Source organism: Homarus americanus, unplaced genomic scaffold (genome assembly GCF_018991925.1).
Source record: "Homarus americanus isolate GMGI-L3 unplaced genomic scaffold, GMGI_Hamer_2.0 scaffold20930, whole genome shotgun sequence".
NCBI lineage: Eukaryota > Metazoa > Arthropoda > Malacostraca > Decapoda > Nephropidae > Homarus > Homarus americanus.
In genome coordinates this window covers 5,635,527-5,659,527 of record NW_024748502.1, presented here as the reverse complement: position 1 = coordinate 5,659,527, position 24,001 = coordinate 5,635,527, and the positions used below count along the sequence as shown (strand labels likewise).

Below are 24,001 nucleotides of genomic sequence, written 5' to 3'. Positions count from 1 at the left end.
TGCTTAACTGATTTGGGGATGGTTAAGCAGCATTTGGGACACTAAGCTGTTGCAGTATGACATGCTTTTTCTTAGCTGACACTGAACCCATGCTGGGTTGCACAGCAATGATGTCACCGGTGTGCCATTGTAAGGGCGGGGGCACGCTGCCACCAATGCTACCAAAAGAACTGAGGTTATGTAGTAACCATGAACTGAAATAGGTAGACAGAACAATTGAAGGAACTAAGACAGAGAGAAGTATGAGATAAGTATAAGGGAGAGAAGAACATCCCCGTCTTAAGGGTGGTCTCGGTGGTTCAGTCAGTAGTAGAAGTAGTGGAGCCCCCGCCCTTACAATGGTGGCAGCGTGCGCCCGCCCTTACACCCTGGTAGTGCCCGACAATCACTCCCTCACATGCAGAGACCCTCTGCATGATACCCTCACCCAGTTGGAAAAAACATAAAACCAGTACATAAAACCAGTCATAAATAAGACAAATATATATCTGAGAGTATCAGAAATAGAAAAAATCATCTGAGCATGCTTGAAAACATACATATCGACACTAAGATCATTTAGATTGACCAACTACATTAATTTCTATAAAAAAAATCATCTTTCGAAGGTCAATTTGGCAGCCATCTTGGATTTCCAAATGGCCAATCAGGCAAATTTGACAAGTAGCCCCTAGGGCAGGGGTGTCAAACATGCGGCCCAATACACTCTTGCATGCGGCCCTCGGCCTATTTGCTGCTCCAGCCTTACCTTGAGGAGCTAAAACTAAATAGCGAGTGAGCTGAATAAAATAGTGTGCTGTTTCCTAGAACAAAACACTCAATCAACATCACCAATGAAAGAACAATAAGACTAGAGATAGTCTTAACGGTTAATTGTGGTTGTAAGCGTGCCACTGTACGAGTTGTGAGACGGCTGACTGACTACTGTTCACTAGGGAGTGACAGTTTTGCAAAAGTTTTCAAAATCTAATTGCTTGGGTTGGATTATTTGTCTATCGGCCACGCTAATTCCGAATATGTTTGAGTTTTTTTCATCATTGCATTAGAAGGTTTGTGGATACTTTTGGGTTTGGCATGAAAAACGCGAAAAAACTGTAAATAATAAAGGGACTGGCAATGTGGCACAACCTGTTAAAATCAAGTTATTGAATTGGATTATTCGACTACTGTGTACACTGGTTCATAATATGCTATTGTTTTACAACTCAATGCGCTACAAATTATGCCGATATTTTTGCTGCAAGTCACCACATACATATATTTCGAAAACCAGGGCCCAATATTACCAACGGCGTGGATAGATTCCGTGGAATGAATTCAGGACATTCCCGCTCATGGAACATTACCAAACTCCGTATATGTGCCAATGGCAGGCCAATGGCAATATTTACAGAGTTTGTTGAGGCTCCCTGGACGGGAATGCCCTGAATTTATTCCACGGAATCTATTCACGCCGTTGGTAATATTCGTCCCAGGACTGATCAACGAATTCAGCCCAAGTAGCTTGACTTGGACAGTTAAGGACAAAATCTCAGTCCGTACTTTTGAATAAAATATTGTTCAATAGGTGGTGATATTGAAGTGCTGAAAGTTGTTTTTCTGTGTTGTTTTGCAGTTAGTTCAAAGGGCCGCCACCAAGATGGGTCGTCCTAAGATTAGCAACACTCAGCTGCGCCAGGGTAACGATAAGGTGTTCGGGGTTCGGATGCCTCTGCCATCTAACAAGTTGCCTCTGAACAAGGAAGTTGGAAGTGCCCTGGCTTATGAAGCAGAAAACGAGAGGTTAAGGAGAAGAACAAATGCTTTTGATTATATGGATGCCACCAACAAGGTGACTGAGAAGGTACTGGATGTGTATAGGAAGGCCACTGTCCCCACTATCTCTGAAATCAGGGTGAAAATGAGAGTCCATGACCTGTGGAGGATGCAGAGGGAGACGATGATGATGAAGGGAAATGGACAGAAACAGAAAAGGAAGAAAACGAAGAACGGGAAGCTGAAGATGAGGTTCGAGGATATAGCTGAGAAGTTGTTTGATGTGGCAGACGACAGCAAAGTGCACGAATGAGAGAAAAGCTTCCTGGCAGCCCAGAGGAAACCGGGAAGGGAGGGCTGCATTGATGGCGTTGACAAAATTGTGACTGCCAAGCTGAAAGAAGAGAGGGAGAAGGAAGCGAAGAGGGCAAAGAAAGGGGCTGAGGAAGAGAGGAAAACTGAGAAGATGAGGTCAAAGAGTAAGGAGGAGATGGAGAGGATGTCGTGTAAAGTGTCGGCAGTGGATGACAGTGCTCAGGAAGAAGATAGTGATTATAAGGATGTCAATGACAATGAGTTCAAGGCTATGGTCGACAGGAGAGCAAGATCAGAGAAAAGGAAAAGGGAGAAAGAAGCCGAGGACAGGATCGGAGAAACTGCTGACAGGTTCAAGGTATCCAATGATGCAGTGGCTCACATCGCAAACACCATCAGAGCTGCAGACAACATCATAACTGAAGGGGACAAGTCTAAAGTGACTAACTGGAAGAAAGTGGAGAGAGTCAGGAAGAGGTCACGAGAACAGAAAAAAGAAAAGTTCAGGGGATTCCCGTCCAGGGAGCCTCAACAAACTCTGTAAATATTGCCATTGGCCTGCCATTGGCACATATACGGAGTTTGGTAATGTTCCATGAGCGGGAATGTCCTGAATTCATTCCACGGAATCTATCCACGCCGTTGGTAATATTGGGCCCTGGTTTTCGAAATATACGTATGTGGTGACTTGCAGCAAAAATATCGGCATAATTTGTAGCGCATTGAGTTGTAAAACAATAGCATATTATGAACCAGTGTACACAGTAGTCGAATAATCCAATTCAATAACTTGATTTTAACAGGTTGTGCCACATTGCCAGTCCCTTTATTATTTACAGTTTTTTCGCGTTTTTCATGCCAAACCCAAGCAATTAGATTTTGAAAACTTTTGCAAAACTGTCACTCCCTACTGTTCACGTATACACTCCGTACAGTATAGGTATTAGACATGAAAACTCTGATGCGGCAGGCTCTCGCTTGCCCAGTCATTCAAGTACTAGTCCTGCATAGTCGCTCGAGGCAATTGGAACGTTGCAAATATCCAAGGCAGCAGTGCTCATTGTTTTTACTTTTGAGCCCATAATTATGTTTTCAAAGAAAAGAACAGTTAATGAAGAGCGTCGGGTGGTACAGGATAAGTGGAAAATCTTATACTTTTTTGTTGAAATGAAAGGAAAACCAACATGTTTGATTTGTAATCAACAAGTTGCTGTGGCCAAAGAATACAACGTTCGAAGGCATTATGAAACTAACCATGCTATGAAGAACCATAAATATAGTGGAAAGTTACGTGAAGACAAAGTTAAGGAGTTGGAGCAGTCATTGAAAAAGCAGCGGTCAGTATTTAAGAGTGTTCATCAAGTCAGTGATGCTGCAGTTAAGGCAAGTTACAGGATTGCCCATGAAATAGCTTTGTCATCGAAGCCGTTTTCTGAGGGGAACTTTATAAAGAAATGTATGTTGATGGCTTCAGAAGATATTTGCCCGGAAAAACGTCAAGCATTTGCAAACATAAGCTTCTCAAGAAATACAGTTGCAGAAAGAATTGGTGAATTATCAGAGAATATTAACAGTCAACTCAAAAACAAATTTAAGTCCTTTACTGCATTTTCAGTTGCAATTGATGAAAGTACCGATGTAAGTGATGTAGCACAACTTGCAGTTTTTTACGTGGTGTGGATGAAAATATGCAGGTAACAGAAGAATTTGTGAAACTGGTACCAATGAAAGGAACAACAACAGGTGATGACATCTTTGTGGGTTTGGTGGGGGCACTGGATAAATTAGGTATTGACTGGGCCCAAACTGTGAGTCTGACTACAGATGGAGCACCGCAAATGGTGGGTAGAAAAGCTGGCGTGGCAACAAAATTAAAGGAAAACTAATAGCTGTGAACCCGAACCATCAAATTTATAATGTGCAGTGTATTATACATAAAGAAGTGTTGTGTAGTAAAACATTAAAGATGGATAATGTCATGGATGTTGTTATAAAGACAGTGAACTTCATACGCGCGCGAGGTCTGAACCACAGACAGTTCAACTGCTTATTGGAGGAAAATGAGAACACACACGGACTGCCATATCACACTGATGTTCGCTGGTTAAGTCGGGGAGTCGTACTGAAGCGATTTTATGAATTGTGCAGTGAAATACAGATGTTTTTGGAACAGAAAGGAAGGGATTTGCATGAATTGAAAGATAATGAATGGGTTCAAGATCTAACTTTCATGATGGATATTACAGAACACTTAAATTACGTGAATACAAAGATGCAAGGACGCAATAAATTGGTGACAGATTTTTATGACTGCGTTCGTGCCTTTGAGATGAAAATTCAGCTTTTTGAACGGCAACTATCAGAGAGTAATCTTTCTCACTTTCCGACCTTGAAGTCCCTGCAAGGCACACCTGAGTTTCATGCTGATATCAACACGAAAAAGTACTGCATCAAGATTCCAAATTAATGAATGAGTTCCAAGAAAGATTTGCTGACTTTAAAAGACTTGAGAAGGATTTTTTCATTTTTCGGGACCCATTCTCTGTTGGTGTTAATGAGGTACCAGAACATCTTCAGTTAGAATTAATTGAGCTCCAGTGTGATTCTGTGTTGAGGAACAAGTTTTCGAGTGTTGATGTTGGCACATTTTATCAATATTTTGGACCAAATTATCCCAGGATTAAATGATTTGCCTCAAAGATTATGTCAATGTTCGGAAGTACAGTCGCAACAAAAAGTATCGGTGTATACTGTAGTGTGAACAATTTGAGACCAGTGACGATAGGTATTGGGAAAGGCGAGTTGTTCCAGCCGTATGTTGGCAGCCCTGGTCAAGTGAAACAAACCCTTATAAACAAGGTTGGGAAGTGATAAATAGACAGTATGAAATATGAGGAGCTCCCTGTTAACAAAATTATTTGTAACACTTGTGAATATTGCCACATTAATTTATGCTACCAAATAAACCACTCAGCCTGGTCGTCCTGAGGGGTGGTGCAGCGTGGACGGCCGCTCCGAGACCTGTCGTCTGTAGCACCAGTTTCGAAGTATCGCCAAATCCATCGTGCAGCGGTGTTCCTGTGGACACCAACCTGCCGGCTAATATCTGTGACGCCGAACCCTTCGTTATGAAGGGCAATAATAGCTCCTCGTGTTCCCTCTGAGGTTTCATGTCGTCTGGCATGTGTAGAGCTCTACTGCTTCATATTGCCTCTGTTTATACCCACGTTCACCGAGACCGAACCCTTGCTCATCATTCAGTCGACACAAAGCAACAATCCGAAATGAGGAAACAAACACACTGATTGTCAGCCATATGGCAACACCTAGTGGAGGGGGGGGGGGTTATGAGGATACACTTACCAACCTTCCCGACATATCACAGTGTATACGTATCGTTTCGGAAGTCGTCGATCTTACCCTGCACCCATACTTTTTGGTGCAAGTGTACATATGTCTGTGAACAACTCTCTTCTGGGATGAACTTGAACAAGTCTCGGCTTCGGTCTCAACTTACTGATGCGCACCTTAATTCAATACTGGAGGTTGCTACAGCTCAGTCGTTAGTGCCAAACTTTGATGCACTGGTCCATACCAAGAGGTGCCAATTATCAGGAAGCAGCAGTAGCAAACAATAAGATTGATCAAGGTAAGTAAGCACTTGATTTGTTTGTTTGTTTTTAAGGGTTTCGCACGAGCGCAGAGGTGATTGCGAAGTGCTCATAATTATGTTACTTGGCCAGCATACTATGTACTCATATTAAATCTGGCCCGCCTTGGCAAATGAGTTTGACACCCCTGCCCTAGGGTATGAGCATGCCAAATTTCATGCTTGTATCACCATTTGCACGATTTTTCCATTATCCGCTCTACTATATGGGAGACCCATGGCCCTAAAAAAACACAACCCTTGATCACTGCACAGATATGAGTTGTGTGGACTATGACCTACTTGAAAAACTGATCACACTAACGGACAATTAGCTAAATTAAAAATATTAAAATTTGAGGATAATAACAGCTACTGGTGTGCCCCATTTGTTTACAAATCTGTCAATCACTTGATTAACATTAATTATTTCCAGTTCCAGAATAATCAGAGGTACAACTTAAGACACGTAGAACCTACATAAAATATCATGGTGTGAAGGTGTGGAACAACTTATCTCCATCCATCCGAGAAAAGACTCCGCTCTTTTCCTTTAAATCATCTCTAAAAAAATATCAATAGACTAAGTATCACCAAAACCATTATATAAAAAATTGTCATGTAGATAGATAGAAATTACCATTGCAGTTATCATTTTTTTTTTTTCAGGGAAAAGTCTTCCTGGGCACAGGTCATCGACCCCCAACGGGGCCTAGGGGGCGAAAACATAAGAGTAAAAGGAAATTAAAAACAGATAAGAAAAAGATTATATTAATCTACACCACGAAAGTGCCGGAAAACCATCTCTTTGAAGTGAAACAGATTGTATGAGTATAGAAACTTAGGAGAAGACAGAGCATTCCGCAGTTTGGCTGTGTGGGGAAAGAAGAATGTACTATAACTGTAGGTTATGTATCTAAGCTACTGTGCCGAGTAGCAACCTTGTTTATAAGCTACTGTGCCGAGTAGCATCTATGTATATAATTACGTGGCAACACTGCACATGATATGTGGCAACATTGCCCTGAGGCTGCCATATGGCAAGGCAGTCTCGGTCTGACTCTGTGGGTCGTGCAAGTCACACGCTAGTCACCACTTGTATTTCTCCTATCCGTTAATAAATGGACTTCAGTGTTACCCGGTGTTTCCCTACCCATCACTGCCTTCTTCAGGGAACACTTGGAACCTTCATGGCGCAGTGAGTAGGATCTGCGGACTTACAAGTGTTGTGAACAATGCCGAGACCCTTACGACTGCCGGCGATGTGCGCGTCGACTAGTGTGTTGTGTTGTGTTGTGTTGTGTTTCGCCGCGACATGAAGTGTTGCGCCGTCACAGTGCATTTTAGTGATGGTGGCAGTGTTAGTGTCAGTGTATTAGTGTGTCTAGAGCTGAGAGTTGAGCATTGGCCTCTTTTTTGTGGTACCCAGGGAGCACGCAGGTGTACACCCTTCTAGTGTGACATCTGGGGAGACACTAACGTTCTCGCCTCCGCAGCGGCTTCAGCCACCAAGGCCACCACGATCTGGTCTCTCAAACACACACACACACACACACACACACACACACGCACACGCACGCACGCATGCACGCACTCATGGACAGAACAGTGGACTCTATGCGTTATTTCTGCACTTTTTATACCATATATATGTGGTTCGAGCAGATGAGGCGCCACTTTATATATATATATTTTTTTTTTACGGGGATTAGCCCACCCGGGCACAGGTCACTGACCCACATCAGGGCACGGGGGGCGAAAATTTAATAATAATAATAATTCATAGTAAATAAAATTTATAATAAAAAGTAAAATAAAATATTAATGGTAATAATAATAATAACAACACTGTGATAATAATAAATACAAAGAAATGCAAGAATGAAAAAAAAAATCAACAGTGAGGAACGCTATATATGTATGTTGTTTTGTCATGTAATAGAAACAATTGAGACCCTACTATTGTGTGTAAAAGAGGCAGAAAGTCAGATCAGCAACCTGGGACTTGGTCACAATTTTCGTGATGCCATATGGCAGCAGGGTCTACCATTAGACAGCACATTATACTGCCAATATCTTCCCAGGCGGTAGTACCTCCCTATTCGGAAGCTGCCTACTACCTACTACCTACTACGCAGTTCAAGCATACTAAGATGAGCGGTAAGAAGGGACAACGTCAAGATGGGAGACACGACTCCCCACCACCATCCCCTCCACCGGGCGCAGACTCTCATCCTCCACCTCCAGCGACGGACATTGCCACAATTCTGAGGTGGATGGACGACAGGGACGAGAGACGCAGAGAAATGGAACTTCAGAGGGAGGAGATACGAAGAGAGGGGGAAAAGGCGCGTTTTGATGCACTATTGGCGACCCTGGCGCTAACCCACCCTCCCTCACTCGCAGGTTTCGTGCACCAAGGCGCCAGTACCCTCCCTCCTCCACCACACCAGCGTCCTCCAGGCACTCTTGCTACTCCCACAGCTCCCAAGGCATCTGTTCAACCCCCACCCGCCCTCTCACCAGACGTCACGTTTCAGCTTTTTCGTGAGTGGAGGCGGCGGTGGACAGATTACTCCACGATGGTGGACCTTGATAGCATGCCTCCAAACAAACAGCTCATCCAACTGCGGATGTGTTTGTCACTGGAGACCCAGAAAGTTTTGGAGCACACGTTGCAAGTGCCTCCCGATTCTACGTCTTCAGTGACGGATGTGCTCGACCTTTTGCAGGAGCACGTTAAGGGTCGGAATAACGAGGCTTTGCGTCGCCGCGCCTTCACCAGCTGCAAGCAGGCGGAGAATGAATCCTTTGACGACTTTTTTGTACGTTTGAAGAGTTTGTCGGAGGAGATCGACGTCTGCAAGGTGCACAGCCGGGAATGTGAGGAAGCCTGGATCAAGCACGGGATCTTGACAGGTTTCAGGCAAGAAGAGTTGGTGCAGCGACTCATCCCCCTGGACGCTTCCTCCACACTCCAGGTGGTAGTGACTGAATGTCGGTCATACGAGGCCACCAAGTCCGCCACCTCTGCCTTATGGGCCCCACCTGCTGTGAGAGCTATCTCACAGTTCAAGAAGGGTAAGAAGGCGGCCAACAACGTGAAGGCTACCGCACGTTCTTCCACGCCTCCGCCTAGTGCTTCCTGTGGCAGCTGTGGAAAGCAGCATGGCCCCAAGACATGCCCGGCCGCCGATGCACTGTGTCGTGGATGTGACCGAAAGGGCCACTGGTCTAACACAGACAGGTGCCCTGTATGAGGCCACAAGTGTCAGGCCTGCGGTCGCTATGGACACTACGACAAGTGCTGCCGCCAACCCAAGCCCAAAAGCCCGAGACGAGGAGGAAAGCAGCGCACTTCCCTCGGGGTGGTTTACACGCAGCCCCCTTCAGATGGCCCACGCAGCCCCAAGCAGCAGCTGAGTCACATCAGGAGGGTGGAATCGACCACACGCCCCAGAGCTACCCCTTCCCCTACCATCCGCGTCGCCATCACACACGGTGATGTGTCGGGTCACATCGAGGTGATATCGGACACCGGCGCTGATACTACGGTGATAGGCCTGAAGCACCTCCAGAAACTGGGCCTCACCAAACGCGACCTGGGACCACCGCTGCAGCTGCTGTACTACAATGCGGAACGGTTCCCAGACGCCGGACGCTGTGGGCTCCTTTCAAGCGGAGATCACCTACGGCGACAGGTCGTGTCACTGATGGATGGACGTGCAGCCTACTCTCGCTACACCCTTGTTGTCGTGGGAGCACTGCAAGGAGTTAGGCGTGGTGCCCAGAGACTTTCGCGAGCAGATCCCAGCCGCTCGGTACACCGCCAGCAGGGTGCGTGAGTCAACGAGCGACGCGCCTGGCGCTGCCGCACAGAGCTGCCCAGAACCCGCGTCCACTCCCACCCAGCCTCCACCCAAGTCACGGCTGCTTCAACAGCAGGAGCCCCTCTTCTGCGACGACGAACCCACCAGGCCCTTCGAGTCCGTGTCTGCTGATTTCTTCAGCACATCTGGGAAACATTTCCTAGTTGTCGCCGACCGACTCTCTGGCTGGCCTGTGGTGGTAATCTGTGGCTCGGACACGACGTCCGCGGCCACCATGCGCCACTTCCGGCACCTCTTTCGTGACCTGGGCGTCCCCGTACGTCTGCGGACGGACGGTGGGCCACAGTTCACCAGCCAGGACTTCAAAGGATTCCTGGAGCGTTGGGGAGTCCGCCACATCGTGTCAACACCCCACTACCCACAGTCAAACGGCCATGCTGAGGCTGCAGTCAAGACAGTCAAGCACCTCATCCTCAAGGTGGCCCCTTCAGGCAACAAAGAATGTGATGCGTTTGACAAAGGACTCCTGGAGTTACGTAATACTCCCGCCCACACAGGACGCTCCCCTGCCCAGATCCTGTATGGTCACCCTCTCCGCTCTTGCGTTCCTGCACACGCCAAGGCCTTTGCGAAGGAGTGGCAGACCAGATCCGAGAGCTGCGACCGCTGCGCCGCTACACGTGCCCAGGACGCCAAGGCTCGGTATGACGACCGTGTCCGCCCTCTTCAGCCACTGGAGATTGGTGCCCTTGTCCGCGTCCAGGACCCGACGACGACACGTTGGGACAAGGTGGGCATAGTGATGGGCGTCGGCCGGTCGCGGGACTACAAGGTCAGGATGCCGAGCGGCCGTGTATGGTGGAGGAACCACCGCTTCCTCCGGCCAGTCCCACCCCCTGCTGCTGGCCCCCTGACCGATGACGAGTCCCCTACACCTAACGAGGATCCGTCCCACAGTGCACCTCGACGCTCGGAGCGACTTACGACTAAGAAGTGGGGGAGGGAGATGTAGGTTATGAATCTAAGCTACTGTGCCGAGTAGCAACCTTGTATATAAGCTACTGTGCCAAGTAGCATCTATGTATATAAGCTACTGTGCCGAGTAGCATCTATGTATATAATTACGTGGCAACACTGCACGTGTTATGTGGCAACATTGCCCCGAGGCTGCCATATGGCAAGGCAGTCTCAGTCTGACTCTGTGGGTCGTGCAAGTCACACGCTAGTCACCACTTGTATTTCTCCTATCCGTTAATAAATGGACTTCAGTGTTACCCGGTGTTTCCCTACCTATCACTGCCTTCTTCAGGGAACACTTGGAACCTTCAATAACGGGTTATTCTAGTGTGAAAGACAACCACAGAGAAACAGTGGGCACCGGAAGCAAGACTAGTGTTACGAGTCCACGATCTTGCCGGCTGTACACAGGATGCAAAATCCACCGAAAATTGCTCGTTAAAGTACCTGTAAAAGAGAGAGTGAAGCAACATTGCGGCGAAGAGAAAGAGAAGAAAGGTTATCAACTAAACGAGGAGAGTCAATAAGACGAAATGCCTTTAATTCCACCCTATCCAACTGTTGGACAGAAGAAGAACCACCCCAAATATGAGAGCAGTACTCCAAGTTAGGACGAATGAATCCCTTATAAACTTGAAGCAACTGCTCAGGAGTGAAGTAACTACGGCATCTGTACAGCATTCCCAGCTTTCGGGAGGCAGCTTTAGCAATGCTGTGGATGTGTGGCTTCCTTGACATATTAGAGGAAATGGTGAGGCCTAGCATATCTATTTTAGAAGTTGGCAGAATGATTGCGTCGTGAAATGTGATTGGTGGGAGATCATCTAATTTGGAAAGTATAATTGGTAAATACGGAGTTTTATTACTTTTGAATTTAACCAAGTTTCTACCTCCCCATTCGGAGATGATGCACAGATCCGTGTTGATAGATGAAATGATATCAGCTCTAGAAACATCTAGTTTGAGAATTAGGGAGAAAGGAAAACTGTGAAGAAGAGTAGAATCATCAGTGTAAGAATTGAAAGAATTAGTCGTAGTGTGAAGTAAATCATTGATAAAAAGAAGGAAGAGAGTAAGTGAAAGAACAGAACCCTGTGGGACACTACTATTGGTAGAGAAAGAGCAAGAGATCGACCCCTTGTCAACTGCCATGGATCGGTTCTCAAGAAAGCTAGAAATTAGAGAACGGAGTGGGAGAGAGAAACTATAAGAGGGGAGTTTATAACGCAAAAACTTGTGCCATACCCTGTTAAATGCTTTGGAGATGTCGAGGGCCACGACAAAAGTTCCCCATAATCCCTAAGAGAGGATGACCAAAGATGGGTGCAGTAGGAGAGCAGATCACCAATAGATCTCGCCTGGCGAAAGCCATACTGGTGATCCGACAAAATAGAAAGGCGTTCAAGGTGACGGAAAAATTTAGATTTTTAAGATCGTTTCGAAAATCTTAGAGAGGGATGAAGTTGGGGCAATGGGGCGATAGTTAGAAGGATTGGAATGGTCACCCTTCTTCGGGATGGGCTGAACTGAGGCATGCTACCAAGAAGAAGGAAAAGTTTGGGTTCTCGGGCAAAGGCGAAAGAGGCGAGCTAGCACAGGGGCTAGAATTTCAGCACACTCCCTTAGAACACGAGGGGGTATTCCGTCCGGCCCATGCGCCTTACTCACATCCAACCTGGATAACACACCAGCAACCCTGCATAGGTTCAGTAGAAGGAGCAGGAGTAGGAGGGATAGAGTTGAAATCGTCTAAGGTGGAGTTAGAGGAGAATAAGGTGCCTAAAAGATTGGCTTTACCAGGAGGAGAGTTGGCAATAGAGTTATCAGGTCCGAAGAGAGGAGGAAAAGAGAGAGTGCAGAAGTTATTACATATGTTTTTGGTTAAGGACCAGAAGGATTTACGAGAAGAAGAGTTAGTTAGGACGGTGGTCTTTCTTTTTATAAAATTCTGCTTGGCCATTCGAAGAATAGCCTCTCAATGATTCCTAGAAGTAATGAAAGAGGAGTGGGTAATAAGAGAAGGAGCAGGTTTAGGTACATTTAGGAGCCAGTGCATGCCCAGTACTTGCCAACAGTGCGTAACAGAGACGTGACCAATCGCCCAAGCGGCTAACGAGTCGATCATTTGGTAAAGAGGATAAAAGAAAAGGAAAAGTAACAGAGACAAGACGGATCGCCCAAGCGGCTAACGAGTCGATCAGTGGTGAAGAGGATAAAGGTAAAAGTAAAAGACACAGACGATGTTTCAGTTACTTTAATTCTTATTTGGCACAAGAGAATTTCACTGTGTTAAAACGTGAACTCTGGTATTCACAAAGTTCAACTGAGTTAAATTCACTTAATATGGCGGGCGTGATTCACTCGTTACATACCTGAGATACGATGAGGGAGTGTCAAAAGGTGACTGGCAACTACAGGCATGCAGAACAGGCACTTCACTCATCGACATACACTTCATTTAAATCAGTTGCTGTTCACCCACTAAAAAATTATTCTGCACCCTTGGCTCTGATACATCCCCTCAACGATCACCGGTACAGAAGCCGTGAGTACGTGTTGTGGTTGATACCCCTGTACTTACACACACACACACACACACACACACTATTGTTACAATCTAATCAGAGTTCGAGCTTGCCAGGTAATAGTAAAATGCACAAGCTGATAACGTCTTTCTTACGACCTCATCAAAAATATAGACAAGGGTCTACTGTGAGTTTGCTGTTAGATTCTGGAGATAAGAACATAAGAACATAAGAACATAAGAACATAAGAACATAAGAATGGAGGAAACTGCAGCGGGCCAATTGACCCATACTGGGCAGTCCCGTTTATACCCAACCCCTATTGCTCATATAAACATCCAACCTGTGTTTGAAGCTATCCAGCGTATTCGAGTTAATGATGATATTTGGTAACTTGTTCCATTCATCCACTACTCTGTTTCTAAACCAGTGTTTACCTATTTCACGCCGAAATCTAAATTTGTCTAATTTAAAACCATTGTTACGAGTTCACTCCTGGTTGGATAGTTTGAGTACCTTTGTAATGTCCCCTTTGTTTAGCCCTGACTTCCATTTATACACCTCTATCATGTCGCCCCTCCCTCTATGTCTCTCGAGGGAGTGCAAATTAAGATGCTTTAACCTGTCTCTGTACTCAAGGTTCCTAATGCCCGGGATTAGTCTTGTCATTCTCCTCTGGATTCTTTCCAAGGATTCTATATCCATTCTGTAATACGGTGACCAGAACTGAACTGCGCAATCCAGGTGAGGTCTCACAAGCGCTAGATATAACTTTAAGATGACCTCGCTAGTCTTGTAACTAACACTCCTTTGTATTATGAACCCAAGTACTTTATTAGCCTTGTTACGAGCAAAAACACATTGTTTACTTGGCTTAAGATTCCTACTTATCATTACTCCTAAATCTCTCTCGCAGTCGGATTCCACAATGGCATCGTTATTCATCTGATAACTGGTTTCCCTGTTTACATCTTCTATACTGAGTATTTTACATTTGTCCACATTGAATTTCATCTGCCATTTTTCCAACCATTCGAAAAATTTGTTTAGATCTTCCTGTAGTTTTGCAGAGTCCTCGTCAGATTTAATTACACATTCTATTTTAGTGTCATCAGCAAATTTACTTATGTTGCTGTCTATGCCGATATCTATGTCGTTTATGTATATAATTAATAATGGTCCAAGTACTGAGCCTTGGGGAACTCCACTAGTGACGTTGCTCCAATGCGATTTAGTGCCGTTTATGCTCACTCGCTGTTTCCTGTTCCATAACCACGCCCTAATCCATTTAAGGATATTACCTTTGATGCCATGAGCTTCTACCTTTCTAATTAGTCTTTCGTGGGGGACTCTGTCGAAGGCTTTGCTAAAGTCGAGGAATACCACATCATAATTGTGCCCCTCATCCACCGATTCGAAAACTGATGAAAAGAATGTTAATAGATTAGTTAGACATGAACGCCCGCTTGTGAAGCCATGTTGGGAATCATTGATCAACTGGTGCTTCTCCAGATGGTTTCGAAGAGAGTTTGAAGTGATTGATTCTAGTAATTTGCCTGCTATTGATGTTAGACTGATTGGGCGGTAGTTAAAGGATAATGATCTATCCCCCTTCTTGAAAATCGGTATTACATTCGCTATCCTCCAGGATTCTGGTACTACACCTGTTTTTAATGACATGTAAAACAACTTTGCTAAGGGCATACTAAGCTCTTCCTTACATTCCTTTAATACTCTGGCAAATATCTCATCGGGACCAGGTGACTTATTAGGCTTCAGTTTGTCTATTTGCTTATTAACATCGTTACTAGTCACTACTATCTCACTTAATTTGTTTTCTTCACTATCTCTGAATAGAGTCGGTGCCTAGGGTATCATGTTTAAATTTTCGGTGGTGAAAACTGTTGAAAAATATTTATTCAGATTATTGCTCATTTCTCCGTCGTTATCAGTTAGCTCGCCGGTATCTGAACGTATTGGTCCAATCTTATCTCGTGTTTTAGTTTGATACATTTGGTAGAATCCTTTGGGGTTTGTCTTCGCCACCCTTGCTATCTTCAGTTCATTATTCATCTTTGCTTTTTCTTATCTCGGTCTTAACCCTACCGGCCAATACCTTATCATACTCCCGTGGGTAAATTTCGCCACTGTTTATCCTTCTACCTATAGCCTTCCTTTGGCCAGTAATGTTCTTTAAATAATTATTTATCCATTTAGGGTCATTGTTGTCTGATCTGAGTTTTTTGTATGGTATGTTCTGCTTTTGTGCATTAAGTAACTCATTACTTAAATTGTCGTGGAACTCGACAATCTCAGATCTCGTTATCAGGTCGGTGTCATCTGTCAGGTTCACGCCCAAGCGCGACACCCCCTCTCTCAGTACTGACATATTCTTTCAGGATATTAATTACTTTCTAGAATATAAAACTGGCAGCAATTTCAATACAAACATCAGATTCTCTGATGATTGGGAATCAAAATGATCTATCTTCAGTCTCAGTTGTAAACTTGCAGTGTCCCCAAGAACGATGTCATGATACGTCACTTCTACTGACAGACACTAACTTATTTGACAATTTTACGAACAGTAAATACAGTTGAAGCTTTCATCATCACCAGGGCCGGATTCAGGAGTGGGCAAAGTGGGCAGCTGCCCAGGGGCCTCCACAATCTGGGGGCCTCCACATATTACAATATGTTCTAATTTCCGCAATATAACTGCATATGCCTTCAAAATTCTCCAAAGAAGTGTTCAAATTTCAAAATTTTCCCGGGGGGCTTACAGCGCCCCCCGGAACTACCAGATGTTTAGGCTCGCTTTACTCGCGAGGGGGGCCTCCACAAAGAGGCTGCCCATGGGCCTCCAGAGGTCTAAATCCGGCACTGATCATCACTCACAAGGGATCTTGAATGTTTCTTCAGTAAGTAGACATATCTAACTTAATGTAAAACATGCGTACTCTCTCTCAATTTCAAATCTCTGAACACGATATGAGATATTAAGAAATATTACCGTCTCTGAGATACGTTAGAGAAAATGGAAGACTCAGGTGTACTGAAGCAGTGAGAAAACGGACATCTCAACTGGGGAACTCAATAAAGAAGTTATAGCTACATGTTTTATGGGCTTTTGAACGTAATATGAATGATGAATCGTCTGATTTTATGTTAACTAACATGTACGACCGTGCAGGGCCGGATTTTCCAATAGGTCAAGTAGGCCATTGGCCTAAGGCCCACCGGTATCTGGGGGCCCACTGAAACTAATTTGTCGCACAGCGTGCCAGCGTATAACCTTGTTTCAAGTGTATACCGAGTATTTCATTATATAATATATTCACAACCATAAGGGCCCCTGTACAATAACTATAGGGCCCGGAGTATGGGGGCCCCTGTACAATAAGTATAGGCCCGTAGTGGTCTTCAACTAGTGGGCCATGGGGTGGTTCTCAGGTGGGCCACGGACTAGGCCCTATAGTAAAATGAAGAAAATAAGATAAAATAAGATAATAAAAAAAACATATATACATTTTTTAAATGTCCGTGTCCCACCATCTATCTATCTATCTATCTATTTATCTATCTATCTATACATACATATATACGAGAGAGAGAGAGAGAGAGAGAGAGAGAGAGAGAGAGAGAGAGAGAATAAAGTTCAAGAAACCTTCAGCGCCTTGATGTGTGAAGGACAGGATCGTTTCACGTTCAGTACGTGTCAGGGTTACCGTTGGTTTGCTGACAGCTCGCTCAGCCAGTCAGTATCTTCTCAGCCTCAGCTCAGTGATATTTTACATGTTGCATTAAATGGACTTCAGTGTTTTATTACGTGTGTTTTTGTGTCTATTTTTTGTGATATTGGTATCTCTTATAGACTTACACTATTTTTTTGCTTATAGATTATTCTTGGGGATTCTCATGAGATAAATATGTCGTCCCTGAAAAAATATCTGAGTTGCTCACAAAAGAGAAAGTTAAAAGCAGCCAAAGCTGCACAACTGCAATCAGTTCCAAAGCTGACAACATTTTTTACACCAAAAGGAGATTCAGAGCCAAGTACCAGTGACAGTAAACTCCCAGGGGATGACACAGTAGATGTTCACTTTAGTGATTCAGATGACGAAGCGAGGTCAGCTGAGTCACAGTCCCAGAGATTAAGTAAATCAGCACCTACAGCAATGGAAGTACCACCTGTGACTGAAGCTTCATCCGATTCATCTTAGTTGACTTATAAGAAACATTCTGTGGAACAAGGTGTCAGTGTTAGGTGATCCAGTGATCCAGCTGACTGGCTGACAATTGATGATAAACTGATTGAGTATTTACTAAACCATCCTCTCGATCTAAATTGTGAACAATGTGACTTCTCAAGATCTGCAAGAAGTGAAAATGTGGGTGAAAAGGTAAGAGTTCGACATGTGCCCAAATCCTTGTTTACACGTCAAATGGCAAATGATAAAAAGGTAAAAGGGAATGGCTTGTGTATTCTCCAAAAACTGGAGATGTATTTTGTGTTCCATGCAAGCTATTCAGCAAGCAAGTCTCGTTGCTTACTAGTGGGCTTAGCGACTGGAAAAACTGCCAGCGTAGAGTTGCTGAACATGAAAGTAGCAAAGAGCATAAAATCTCAGTTACTACTTGGGGTGTGAGGGCAATTACAGCAAGGCAAATTGATTCCACTTTGGCTTTGCAAGTAGAATTGGAGAGAAAATGCTGGAAAGAAGTTCTATTGCGCATAGTTGAAACACTAAAAATTTTAACATCAGGAGGTCTTCCTCTCAGAGGTAGTGATGAAAGAATAGGCTCTACCAACAATGGGAATTACCTTGGAGTACTGGAACTCCTGGCAAAATGTGAACCTTTTCTTGCACAGCATCTGGAGAAGTATGGTGCTGTAGGTAGTGGAAAGACTTCATATCTCTCAAAAACGATTTGTGAGGAAATGGTCAATCTGATGGCTGAAGAAATTCACTCAATTATCATAAGTGAAGTGAAACAAGCCAAATATTATTCAGTTAGTGTAGATTCCACACCGGATCTTAGTCAAACTGACCAACTTACATTCATAGTTCGTTATGTCAAACCTGATGGCAAACCTGTTGAGCGATTTCTAAAGTTCATAGACATACAGACCATGGTGCAGAGAGCATAGCCTCAACTGTTGTACAGTTAATTAAAGATGTTTATCTTGATTTGAGTGACATGAGAGGGCAGACTTATGACAATGCTGCCAATATGTCAGGCATTTATACTGGTCTCCAAGCCAGAATAAAGGCTATGAATCCCCTGGCATATTATGTCCCTTGTGCAGGTCACTCCTTGAACCTTGTAGGAACATCAGCTGCTAGCAGTTGCCTTGGGGCTGTTTCATATTCCAGATTTTTGCAAGCCTTATACAACTTCTTCTCAGCCTCCACATATAGATGGGATCACTGGAAAGCTGCACTACCTGCTGAAGGGATTGTAGTGAAATCCCTTTCAGAAACTAGCTGGAGTGCGAGGGCTGATGCTGTTGAAGCAGTGTTTTTACATTATCTTGAGATAAAGTCAGCACTGGAGAACATATGTTCTGACAGTAGACAAACTGTGGCTACAAAGCTTGAAGGTGAAGGCCTCATAAGACAAATGGAAGCATTTGAAACAGCACTTCCCACTGTAATATGGTATAAAATCTTAACAAGATTTAATGCAACCAGCTTATCACTTCAAAAAGTTGAGACCAACCTTCTGTCAGTTGTGAAACTGTATGAGAGTTTGATCTCCTTCGTCTCGGAAATGAGACAGGGTCAGTTTCATGAAACAGAAGATCAGGCTAGGGCTTTTGCTGAGCCTGTCTACACAGAGACAACAAAAAGAACAAAAAAGAGAAAACATTTCTTTGATGAATCAGTTGGCACTGAAACTCAACTTGATCCACCTGAGAAGTTCAAGTGGACAATTTCTACACCATATTAGATTGCCTTAGGAATGAATTAGAGCACAGAGTGAATGCCTACTCAGAAATAAAGAAGCTGTTTAGCTTCTTAACGGAGTATGACAGTATGAAATATGATGATCTCAAAGCCCAACTGGAATTGGTTGTCAGTACCTGTTCCAGTGACCTGGAAGCATCTGTTCTAGGTGAGTTTTTGCAATTTAAAGACATTTTGTCTTCTGAATCTGAGAGGTCAGTGACAAAAATCTCCACTTTGCTGAGGTCCAAAGATGGTATTTTGACAACTGCCTTTCCAAACATTAGTATCTTGGTAAGAATTTTCCTTACCATCCCCATTACAAATTATGAAAGAGAGAGGTCTTCTCTACTCTATCTAGGGTGAAAAATCACCTGAGGTCTACCATGGGACAAACCAGATTAAACTCACTTTCATTGGGGACGAAAATTGATGAAGCTGGAGCCCTGCTGGTTGCCAAACTGGAGGAAGATGGGAAAGAGATCCTTGCTAAGACTGAGGAAGTAGCTGATAGAATGGAGGTGATTGCTAAGAGGAGTTATGCTGACGTATTAGGAGGGCCACGGGAGGGGGCGGAGAGAAATGCAGGATCAGAACAGGTTCTACAACAGCTTGGGACTTTGAAGAAGTGTGTTGAAGAAATGAAAATTAACGGACCTACTGTTAGGAGAGAGGAGGAACACCAGGAACGTCTCCAGCGCAGGAACAATGTAATAGTTTTTGGAGTCCCAGAGAGCCAGGCGGAGGGATCTGTGAGTAAGGAAACACACGATAAGGTGCTGTTTCAAAATATTTGTACAGAAGTTCTGAAGATTCCATCAACCCCTCTGGATGTGAGGAGGCTGGGACAAAAGCAGGGCGCTAAGCCTCGCCCCCTCAGGATCACACTAGTGAGTGAGGAGGAGAAATGGCAGGTTATTCGGCAGGCAAAAAACTTAGCAAGGAGCGAGGCAATTCGGGATGTATTCATTCACCCAGATCGCACGGTAATGCAGAGGGAACAGCACAAGAAGCTCCTGCAGGACTTGAAGCAGAAGAGGGAGGAGTCGAGGAGGAACAGGGACAGGTGTACATGGGTTATATTCAGGGGGAGGGTAGTGGAGACAAGTGTGCCGACACAGGGCCAGGAGGCAGCAGTGCACCCTCCACCCACTCAACCCCCCACCCGGGAGGAGGCACCAGCTCAGCCTACCGGACAGGAGGAGGCGAGCGCCGTGTAAGCAATGACATTTCTAACCACACCCTGCAAAATACAGTGTACTTAGCAAATGCTGCAGCTTCTGAGAATGGGGGAGGGGGCGGGTTTATTACTAAGAGCAGAGACGTTACCGAGAACAAATTCTGGCTTGAATGTCATGTACGCTAATACTGACACGTTCCTTGATAAGAGAGAGGAGCTTGAAACAATACTAAGAGTACACCAACCAGATTGTAGGTGTTGTAGAACTGTTGTACAAGAACAAGAGAATCGCCCCAGAGGAATGTGAGTTCAGTATTGCTGGATATGGCTCATTTACGAACCTTTCTCAAGAAACTTGCAAGAGAGGTGTGGTTATCTACGCTAGGCAAGACCTTAGAGCCAGCCAGGCGAGGGTACAGGGAGAGGATGTTTTTGAAGAGTCCAAGTGGTGTAAAATTAAATTAAAGGGAGGGGACTTACTTATCGTCGGGTGTATCTACAGATCCCCAAACTGTGGCCGGCTAAATCAAAGGAACTTAAGAACCTTAATAAACAACGCGGCGATGCTCAACCCAAGCCACCTCCTTATCATGGGGGACTTTAACTATGGCGACATCGACTGGAGAAACGAGTCCACCCCGAATGACATGAATAACTCTGCTACTCTTTTTGTAGAAACTCTGAGATATAATTTTCTGTTCCAACATGTCAGAGACCCGACACATTACAGAGGGGAGCAAACACCCAAGCCACTTGACCTCATCATAACAAACGAGGAGGGTATGGTGGCCAAACTGGAACACCTTCCCCCAGTCACCATATAGTGTTGTCATTCAGATTTAACTGTTACCTTGTTCAGGATAAGGCCAGGCCAAGGTGCAAATATCACAAGGGAAATTACAATGGGATGAGGGAATAGATGAGGGGTATCAACTGGCCTGACTTATTAAGGTACAAGAACGCACACACTACGCTGAATATCATAACTAGTGAACTGACCCATTTGATCGATAAATATATACCCAAGACCAAACCCAGTGCCTCTAGGAATACGAGGGGTTCCCTACACATGAACCATGCGGCGGTCGACAAAATTAAGAAGAAAACCCAGAAATTCAAGACGTGGGTTGGGTCAAACGATGAGCAAGACAGGAGGATGTATGCAAGAGCCAGAAACCAAGCAAAGATAGAGTGTAGGAGGGCTGAAAAGGAGTTCCAGAGGCTGGTTGCAAGCGAGGTCAAGTCAAACCCAAAGGCGTTTTATCGCTAGGCAAAGTCGAAATTGAAAACGCGAGTAGGAGTATCAGACCTGAGGCTGGTGGATGGTAGTTACGCAGATTCTGACCAGGATAAAGCTGAGTCATTGAACAGCTTCTTTTCCTCGGTGTTCACAAGAGAGGATGCAACAAACCTTCCTGCCTTTGAGGACAGAAGGTTCGACACAGCACTGACCCACATTGTGTTCACAGAAGAGGGTATTAGAAATAAACTGTCCAGGCTAAAGGTCCATAAGAGTCCCGGACCTGACATGGTACATCCTAGAGTGCTAAGAGATTTGTGCAACGAGCTTGCAGAGCCCCTGAAGATCCTGTTTTGTAAATGCCTGGATGAACAAATGGTCCCCAGTGAATGGAAAGTGGCTTATGTCAGTCCTATCTTCAAGAAGGGCGATCGTCACTCCACGAACAACTATAGACCGGTGAGCCTGACCAGCATAATATGTAAAGTACTTGAGAGTATTATCAGAGATGCCGCAATGGAACATCTAATACGAAACAACCTTGTAAAAGATTGCCAACACGGTTTTATGCCGGGGCGCTCCTGCTTAACACAATTGCTCAAGGAATTGGATATTTGAACCCATATTCTGGAACGGGGTGGTAATATCGCCAATATTTACCTAGATTTTGCCAAGGCTTTCGACAGTGTACCCCACGAAAGGCTGAGAATCAAACTGGAAGGGTACGGAATTCGGGGAAATGTCCTTGCGCGGATAGAAGACTTTCTACATGACCGCAAGCAGTGTGTGGTGATTAATGTCACGAAATCGTCATCTGTACCTGTCACAAGTGGGGTACCACAGGGCAGTGTATTGGGCCCGCTGTTGTTTGTTTGTTTCATAAATGACATGCCTGACGTTGTACACTCCTCCATACAAATGTTTGCCGATGACACCAAGTTATTTCGGGAAATTAAGAACCAAGCGGACTGTGAAGAACTGCAGAAGGACCTCTGTGGGCTCCAGGAATGGTCGAAGAAATGGCTGCTGAGATTCAATGTCACGAAGTGTAAGAAGATGCACCTGGAGCGTACCAACGGAAAGGAGGCGTATCATATGTCCCAACGGGATGAAGAAACTGCACTAGTTGAGAATGTGTGTGAGAAGGACCTAGGTGTGTATGTTGACAATGAGCTGAAGTTCTCGGGCCATTGCGAGAAGAAGGTAAATCAGGCAAATAAATTATTGGGTCTTATAAGAAGGTCGTTCAGATATCTAGAAGGTCCGTCCCTCGTAACGATCTTCAGGAGTGAAGTGCTTCCCCAGCTGGAGTACTGTCACCCCATCTGGTCCCCGAGATATGCTAGGGACTGTCAGTTGGTTGAAAATGTTCAAAGAAGGGCCACCAGACTGGTGCCTGCACTTCGGCACCTCAGCTACCCTGAGAGATTGGAGCGCCTGAACTTGCCTAGCTTATATTACAGAGGGCAAGGGGGGACCTAGTTGAGGTGTATAAGCATCTCAGGGGGCACTACTCAGTTGAGTGTCCTTACTTGGAGCTGGAGGACGCTCGCCCCACAAGGGGTCACAGCTCAAGATTGAAGAAGCCGCAAGTCCAGAAAACCGTGAGGGCAAACTTTTTCGGAGTGAGGGTTGTAAACTCTTGGAACAATCTACCAGAGAGTGTTGTGACGGCACCGAGTGTGAGCTCTTTCAAGACAAGACTTGACCAACACTGGAGCGGGTTCAGGTACATTCAGGAGCCGGTGCATGCCCAGTATTTGCCAACAGTGCGTGACAGAGACGTGACCGATCGCCCAAGCGGCTAACAAGCCGATCAGTGGCGAAGAGGATAAAAAAAATAAAAAATAATAAAAAAAAAATTATTATGCATTGAATCTGGCCTCCTACAATCCCTTGACACAAACAGTATCATTAACAAATTTCCTAAGAAAAAAAGTAAGAAGAAGTTATTTTGAAATTCACACAGTTTGCTGTACTTCATGTGCTTGCAAAATTGATTCTGCTCGTTGAACAGGCTTTGTGTGAAATATAACAGAGTCTAGGACTGCTTTTAGTATCCTGGTGGTCCAGCGGTTAGCGTTCCCCAGTCATGGGCTCGTGGGCCGTGGGTTCGAATCCTGGCGGGTTGAGGTGTTGATTGTATGTAGAAGTCCGAGTGTTTATTGGGCTAATGAAATATATATGGATCCTCGTGTTTCGAAGCCGGATTTGGTAAAATGTTACTCTGACCACGTACGTGATACTGGTAGTCCCCATTAGAGGTTCACGGCGCCATAAGCTCGTTGAACAGGCTTTGTGTGAAATATAACAGAGTCTAGGAGTGCTTTTAGTACCCTGGTGGTCCAGCGGTTAGCCTTCCCTGGTCACAGTCATGGGCTCGTGGGCCGCGGGTTCGAATCCTGGCTGGTTGAGGTGTTGATTGTATGTAGAAGTCCACATGTTTATTGGGCTAATGAAATATATATATATATATATATATATATATATATATATATATATATATATATATATATATATATATATATATATATATGAA

The 24,001-nt window shown here is 44.7% G+C and overlaps 1 protein-coding gene across 1 annotated transcript in view; it reads left to right on the top strand.

Annotated features, from left to right (window-relative positions):
- The first annotated feature begins 3,237 nt into the window (after nt 1–3,237).
- Nucleotides 3,238–24,001, top strand: part of LOC121880281 (general transcription factor II-I repeat domain-containing protein 2-like) — a 51,720-nt gene continuing 30,956 nt past the window's right edge. Inside the window, exons 1-2 of the mRNA XM_042387438.1 lie at nt 3,238–3,708; nt 4,244–4,512. Coding sequence (XP_042243372.1) covers nt 3,238–3,708; nt 4,244–4,512 — 740 coding nt within the window. The remainder of the gene's footprint in view (nt 3,709–4,243; nt 4,513–24,001) is intronic.